This window comes from Fukomys damarensis, unplaced genomic scaffold, assembly GCF_012274545.1.
Source record: "Fukomys damarensis isolate Sample0158 unplaced genomic scaffold, DMR_v1.0_HiC HiC_scaffold_23, whole genome shotgun sequence".
NCBI lineage: Eukaryota > Metazoa > Chordata > Mammalia > Rodentia > Bathyergidae > Fukomys > Fukomys damarensis.
This window is the reverse complement of record NW_022900935.1, coordinates 18395046-18402877: the sequence shown is the minus strand read 5'-3', so window position 1 is coordinate 18402877 and position 7832 is coordinate 18395046. Positions and strand designations below refer to the sequence as shown.

Here is a 7832-nt window from a genome sequence, read left to right as displayed (position 1 = left end):
ATATATATTCCCCCCACACACCGGGGATCGAACTCAGGACCTTGAGCTTCAGAGGCAGGCTGTGCTAAATCCCCGGCCCTCCCCTGTATTTTTAAATTGAGGTATAATATATACAGCAACTGTTGACATTCCTAATTGTATATAACATTATGCTAAGCAGTATCAGGGCATCTTCTCTTTTCACCTTCAGGCAGTTAAGAAAAAGAAGTGTTTGCAACCTTCTCCCCTTCTCTTTTCCGTGCAGCTCCCTTACCCAATCTCATTTCTTCCCCCAGAAAATGTTGCTAAATTCAAAGGTTAAGTATATCTTTGTTCAGTCTTATCAGTTCCAAGAGACTGCCCACACAAAAACAACTCCAGACCGACCGGCTTGAAAAAAAACCCACATACTTTTCAAGAGGAAGGCCTATGACGTCAAGAGCCCCTTCCTTTCCTCCCAGAGGAACGCTCTTCAAACAACTCTCGCTTTTTCCATACACCCGCACTGCATTTTGCGCATGCGCTTCTGATTGGTCGACCGCAAAGAAGCGATTTCTGGTCCTCTCGGCACCCTTACGTTGCGGAGCGGCAGAGTGGAGGTTTGCGTATAGTCGCCTTCTTACCGGAAGTGGGAAGAGGAGGAGGAGGAAGGGTAATTGAACTCGTCCGGGGCCTTGCGGGGCCTTTGAGGGCTGGGGACTGATTGTCGCTTCGGATTACTCGGGTCGGTTTAACTTCCAGAGAAGGAGAAGCCAGAGTGCTCACAGAGGTGTGTTTCTGTAGTGTAATTGCAGTTTCCTGGATGCCGTCTTTGGAGGACCTATACCATCATTTTAAAGAGTCTTCACGCTTTCTTCTAGCTAGCTTTTAGAACTGTTTTCAGAGAGGCAGAACGCCTGCATTCTAGCCAGCTCCAGGCACTGCTACTCACTTGCTGTGCGTGTCCTTGTGCCCCTCTTCAAGTCATATCATCAACTATAAAATGAAGCATACAAAAGGCCCATTAAGTCACTTACCAGTTTTCCTGTAACTTTAGGAATGTTATTGCATGCCCATTATGTGATTTGACCGCCTTAGCTTTGAGAGTTAAATATCACTGGCCCCATTTTATAAGGAAAAGAGGGTGAGAGGTTACATGATTTTCTCAAAGTTGCACAGGTAACTTTTGGAGGTTTCAGAACTACGAGGTTTTGCCGTAATTCCATGGCCAGATTTCTGTTACATGTTTTTGTCACCAGTTCATGGAACGGGCCATTTTAAGCAGACACTATACTCGGTTTTGTATGACTGAATCTTGACTTCAAGGCCAATGCCACATCATATCTGGTGTCTCTCCATCACTGTGACATTTCAACAAGTATAACTTTTACAGGTGTATCCTGTGGCTTGTCTGATTGGGAGCTCCAAATCCAGTTCTGTTGTCTTCAACTTAATCAGACAGACACAATGGAGGCACCTCCAGTCACCATGATGCCTGTCACTGGAGGCACCATTAACATGATGGAGTACTTACTGCAAGGTGGGTGAATCAGGGAGCTTGGTTTACTTGTTTTCCTCCTTTCTGTTCAGCTCTCATGGAGATCAGAGACTTACACAAAGACAACCTGCAGTTGCTGTCACCCAACACGAAATTCTTTTAATTTAATTTTAAATCATGATTTCAAATATATGAAACACAATGAATTTGCCATCATAAACATTTAACATTGTTGTACATTAGATCTCTAGACCTTTTTCCTTTTGCAAAACTGAAATTCTATACCCATTAAATATTAATACCTTTTTCCTTCTATTCCGTTGCTTAGCAGTTACCTTTCTACTTTGTTTTCTATTTTGACTATTTAGATATTTGATATAAATGGAATAACAGTATTTGTTCTTTCCTATTTTACTTTACTTAGCATAATAACCTTGAGGTTTGTCTATGTTACAGCATATGACATCTTTAAAAAAGCTTCGTAGTGTGTGTGTGTGTGTGTGTGTGTGTGTGCGCGCGTGCGCGCGTTACATAACATGCATATATACATTCCGCATTTTCAGTATCCATCTACTGATAGACATTTGAGTTGCCTCTGCCTTCTGGCTGTCATGAATAGTGCTACAATGAACATGAATGTGCAGATAACTTTTTGAAATCCTGTTTTAAATATTTACTCAGAAGTGGGACATACTGAATCATAGTGTTTTGTTTCCCAAGTTCAATCCCCGGTACCAAAAAATAATAATAATAATAAATTTTTGTTTTTTGAGAACAGGGTCTTGCTGTGTACCCCAACTGGTCTCTAACTTTCTGTATAGCTGAGGCTGGCTTCAAAAGCACAATCCTTCGGGCTCACCCTTCCAAGTGCCAGGATTACAGGCATGTGTTACCATATCCAGCTAATTCTATCTGCTATTTATTTATTTAGCAGTGCTGGGGATCAGACCCAGGGCCTCATGCATACAAGGCAAGTGCCATACCCCTGAGCTATCACCACAGGGGATAGACCCAACCAGACAGGGCCTTGTTTTCCTCTTTTCTGTTCAGATCTACTGGAGATCAGAGACTTAAACAAAGACAGCCTGAAGTGTCTGGCACCCAATAGGAAATTCTTTTAATTTAATTTCAAATTATGATTTCAAATGTATTAGGCTGGCCTCACACCCTTGTTATCATCCTTCCTCGGCCTCCCAAGAAGCTAGGTGTACAGGCATGTACTATTGTACCTGGGCTTTTATTTGTAGTTTTGGAGATGCTTTAGCATTATTTTCCTTAAAGGGCTACATGTTTACCTTCCACCCAACATGAGAGTTCTAGTTTCTCCATATCCACACCAATGCTTGTAGATTTCTTTTGATAGATTTCTTTTGATCCTAATGAGTGTGAGATGATATTGTGGTTTTGATTTACATTTCTTTAGTTATTAGTGACACAATGTTATTCATATGTTCCTGTGGAGAATTATCTGTTCAGTTCTTTGCCCATTTTTATATTGGGTTATTTGAGGATTTTTTTGTTTTGTTTTTGTTTTAGTTGAGCTGTGGGAGTTACTTATATATTCTGAATAATAACCTCTGATTTTGAAACTTTTTTTTTCTATTCTGTAAGTTGCTTTTTCACTTTGTTGGTGTTTCCTTTGAAACATGGAAGTATTTGAGATAGTCCCATTTGACTATTTTTTGCAGAGCAGAAGTTTTTGATTGTTTTGTTTTATTTGGTACCCGGGATCGAACTCAGGACCTTGTGCTTTTGAGGCAGGCACTGGAACCACTAAGACTTGCTACTTGAACTAACTTATAAATATTTTATAGACACATTTTCTTTTCTCTTGGGTCAATCTTGAGACAAATAATTGTCCTTGGACAGTTATTTTTTTAGTTAAACGTAGTGATTTCTGAAAGATGACTCAGATACTTTAAAAAATAATAATAGTAATAGCTAATGATTTTGAGGCTCTGCCCTATACCAGGTACTTTATGAGTATTGACCACTTATTTATTGTTTGGTTTGGTTTTGTTTTTTGAGACAGAGTCCTACTATGTAGTTCAGGAATACCTTGTACTCACTGTGTAGCCCAGGATAGCCTCAAACTCACAGTGATCCTCCTGCTTCAGCCTCCCAAGTGCTAAGATTATAGGCATTCACCATCATGTATACAATTCTCATAACAACTTATAAGATGATGCTTTTATTAGCTCTTATAGATCAGGAAACAGTAGTAAGGTAACTTGCCCAGATGAGAAAATTTGAGACCCAGGGAGGGTACTAATTTTTAGGAGATCAAAACAATATGTATTGTGAAAGATTTTAGACTTTGTAATTTAGAGAATTCATTCAGTAACAGTATGAACAACTATTTTGTGTGTGTCTGTGTCTGTGTGTTTATATGCTACTGGGGATTGAACCCAGAGCCTTTGGACTGAGCCACAGTCCATTTTTTCTTTTGAGACAGGGTCTTGGTAAATTGCTGAGTTGTGAGACTAGGATCAAAATTAGGATCCTCCTGCCTCAGCCTACCAGAATGCTGAGATTATAGGTGTGGACCACCACTGAAAACCACTTTCATTTCCTTGAATTTGCCATACCCTTTCCTGCCTCAGTGTCTTTGCATTTGCTGATCCCTCTGCCCTAAGAACATTTTCTCAGCTATTCAAATAGTCAGCTCATTTTCACCCTTCAGGTCTTCACTCAGTTGTCTTCCTTTTGGGTTTTCTGACCATTCCAACCTCTCATAATGGTCCACCCTCCCTTTCCACCAGTTTTCATATCCCTTTTATTTCCTTCTGTTTCTATTTATTTATTTACTTGCTATCCCTCGCCTCACTGCAATATTCATAAGAGCAGTGCCTCCTAGTGCTCAGTGTCCGGCACCACATTCAGAACACATGTTGAATGAACCATCACTTACACAGCACCTAAAATGAGGAATGAACGTGTGTGCTACTGCCCTGAATGTGGGATACAACGGTGAGCCGCTCCCTGCTCCTGACATCTTGTATCCCATGATTACTAGGACCTGGTTCATCACTTTTCTTCTAGCCCTGCTTGTTTTCATTTAAGTCCCAATGTCAGCTTGTGCCATAAAGTGACATTTGAGCAGAGACATGAAGAAAGTGACAGAGTAAAACATGAAGCTGTACAAAGGGAGAACATCCTTAGCATAGAGAAGAAGGGAAGGCTCTCTCAAGAGAAATACATTGTGAGATACTTGGCATTTTCAGGCAGTAGCAAATCACTTTGCCTGGACAGCGTGATAAGGGGGAGAGTTGAAGATGATGTTGGATGGAAACAGAGACATAATATATAGGGCTCTGTAAACAATCATAAAGACCATTTTATCCCGGGTGACACAGCAAGGAGTGTCATTTATATTTTATGTATTATTTTGGGGTGCAGGAGATTGAATCTAGATCCTCATACTTGCTAAGCAAGCATTGTATCACCGAGATACAACCCCAGCCCCGTGCCTTTTTTTTGGGTACTGGATATTGAGCCCTGGGCCTCATGTATCCCAGGCAAGTAGTCTACTGCTGAACTATATCCCCAGCCCCAGGCCTTAGATCTTAAAAAGATCATGTGGCTGTTTTGGAAAAGAAAATCAAGGGTAGAAACAGGCTACTGCAAAGACCAGTCAAGAAGTGAAAGCAACTTGAGCTACTGATCAAAGGAGTGAAAGGTAGTTAAATTTTGCTTTTACTTCAAAGTATGATTGAATGGATGTAGGATGTGGGAGAAAGAAAGGAGTCAAAGATGTTTCCATGATTTTTGACCTGGGTAACTTGAAACAGAGAATCACCTTTTACTCTGATGGGGAAAACTATAGGAAAAATAAGATTTAGGGAGGGAAAATCAACAATTTAATATTAAACATATATGAAATGTATGAGTTGGGTGTGGTGACACCTGTAATCTCAGCATTCTGGGAGGCTGAGACGGGAAGATTATAAATTTAAGCCCAGCCTGGGCAACTCAGCAATTTAGCAAAACCCTGCCTTAAAATAAAAAATGGGCTAGAGATGCAGATGTCTGTTACGCATTTCAGTGGCAAAGTTGAGCAGATAATTGGATGTATGCATGTATAATTCATAAACTACAAATGTGAGTGTCTTGGGGAATAAGAGGTGTTTTAAAGCCATGGACCAATGAGATTATTGAGGGAGTATGAGAGTTAATGGAGAAAAGGACCAGGAGTAAATCCTAGGATCTTCCATCATTAAGGGAAAATGAGAAAGACTGAGTAGTCCTTGAGTTCAGTGAAGAACTGAAAGAGGCTTGTGTCCCAGAAGCAAAAGGAAAAGTAGATTTCAAAGGGGTATAATGTACTATAGCTGCCATGTCAGATTCATTAAGAATGAGTAAAAGGACTAAACCTGATGAGTTTCTATGAAATGTTCATTGTTTTTCTTAAGTATATTAAGTGAAAAGGAAACTAGTTTTTTAATAAGTGGAAGACTTTTATTTACTGGAAAGAGAAGATAATTGTGATTGAGAGTGCAGTTAGGTGGTAGAACTTGTGCTGAGCTCGTGTGGGGCCTTGAGTTCAGTCTCCAACACCAGAGAGAGAAGCAGAGACAGAGACAGACAAATACAGAGAGGAGCTAGGGATGTAGTTCAGTGCCAAGGCCCTGGTCTCAATCCCCCATACTGCAAAAGAGAGCAGGAAAGGGAGAGAAAAGAGGGAAGGAAAAATAATTGTTAAAATAGCTGATAACAAAATAGAACTGTTACTCTTACTGATAGCTACTGCTGCCCAGGCTCCTAGAGATTGGCATTACTAGAGGAATCCTAAAGACTCTAATGCCAAGTAAGAAAATGCAGGGCTGGGGATTTAGCTCAGTGGCACTATGCCTGCCTCACAAGCACAAAGTCCAGAGTTTGATCCCCAGTACTCCCCCCAAAATACAAAAAATTTAAAGTAACTTCCTTATAATATGCAATAGCTTAGCAATATAACTCCTTGAAAAATATCATGTATTGGCCCTGTGTTTTATAAAATGCTGCCCTAAATTGCTTTGATCTTTTATTCTTTTGCTACTTCCATGACCCAGAATAAAAACTAGGACTCAACCGTGCTTTTCCCTCCTCAGGGAGTGTTTTAGATCACAGTTTGGAAAGCCTCCTCCACCGCCTTCGTGGTCTGTGTGACAACATGGAACCTGAGACTTTCCTTGACCACGAGATGGTGTTCCTCCTTAAAGGCCAGCAGGCCAGCCCATTTGTCCTCAGGGCCCGGCGCTCTATGGATCGGGCTGGAGCACCCTGGCATCTGCGCTATCTGGGACAGCCAGAAATGGGAGACAAGAACCGCCATGCCCTGGTGCGAAACTGTGTAGACATTGCCACGTCTGAGAACCTCACCGACTTCTTGATGGAAATGGGCTTCCGCATGGACCATGAGTTTGTTGCCAAGGGACACCTGTTCCGTAAGGGCATCATGAAAATTATGGTGTACAAGATTTTCCGCATCCTTGTGACAGGAAACACAGACAGCACTGAGGCCTTGTCACTCTCCTATCTTGTGGAATTAAGTGTTGTTGCCCCAGCTGGGCAGGACATGGTCTCTGATGACATGAGGAACTTTGCAGAGCAATTGAAACCTCTGGTTCACCTAGAGAAAATAGACCCCAAAAGGCTCATGTGATTATATGAATCTGTCTCTCTTCACCTGTTAGAAAAAACATGATGTAGGATTGGGGATTTAGCTCAGTGGTGCTGCTGCCTGCCTTCCAATCCAAGGTCCCAAATTTTATCCCCAGTACTAAAGAAAAAAGATGACATAAATGCCCCATTTCACCACTGGCAGGCAGGCATTATTCCTTCAGGAAGAAGGGTGGCGAGGATGTAGTTCTATGCGTGCTTTCTTATGTGGTAGTTTCACTTTCATGGTGGCCCTTTGTGTGTGTGAAACTGGAAATTGATTTTTTTGTTTTGTTTTTGTTCTTGGTACCAGAGTTCGAATTCAGGTCCTTGAGGCTTGCCAGGCCGGCCACCAAACCACTGAGCTAAATCCCTGGCCCAAAACGAAATTGAAGCCAGGACCTTTATGCTGAGCTACACACCCAGCCCCCCCCCCTTTATGAGACATGGTCTCGCTGCATAGTTGAGGCTGGCCTTGAATTCACTGTGTAGTCCAGGCTGGCCTCAAACGCATGATCCTCCTGCTTCAGCCTCCTCAGGGCTGGGACTACAAGCATGCACCACCACGCCTGGCTTGCCTTCTTAAATTAACATCTCAGGGGCCAGGGATTTAGCTCAGTGGTTCCGCTACCTGCCTTGCAAGGGCAAGGACCCGAGTTCTATCCTTGGTACCCAAAAAAAAATTTTTTTTTTTAAATTAAAGTCTCAGAATAACAAGGAGAATCTGTCTAATCCC

The 7832-nt window shown here is 41.7% G+C and overlaps 2 protein-coding genes across 4 annotated transcripts in view; both read left to right on the top strand.

Annotated features, from left to right (window-relative positions):
• The first annotated feature begins 561 nt into the window (after positions 1-561).
• Med18 (mediator complex subunit 18) lies at positions 562-7416 on the top strand. Of its 2 annotated transcripts, none has more exons than XM_010632436.3 (3): positions 562-631; positions 1352-1498; positions 6547-7416. In XM_010632436.3, exons 2-3 carry the CDS (start codon positions 1426-1428, stop codon positions 7098-7100), a joined length of 627 nt encoding a protein of 208 aa, XP_010630738.2. In that variant the 5' UTR covers positions 562-631; positions 1352-1425; the 3' UTR covers positions 7101-7416. The 2 variants fall into 2 exon arrangements, with proteins under 2 accessions (XP_010630738.2, XP_010630745.1); XM_010632443.3 differs by having other exon boundaries at positions 602-748.
• The window catches only part of LOC104867874 (centrin-2-like), an 18683-nt gene continuing 12284 nt past the window's right edge, over positions 1434-7832 (top strand). The window contains exon 1 of one of the 2 annotated variants that reach the window (XM_033767565.1): positions 1434-1498. The gene's annotated coding sequence lies outside the window, so the exon portion shown is untranslated. The remainder of the gene's footprint in view (positions 1499-7832) is intronic. The other variant, XM_033767564.1, reaches the window with a different exon arrangement.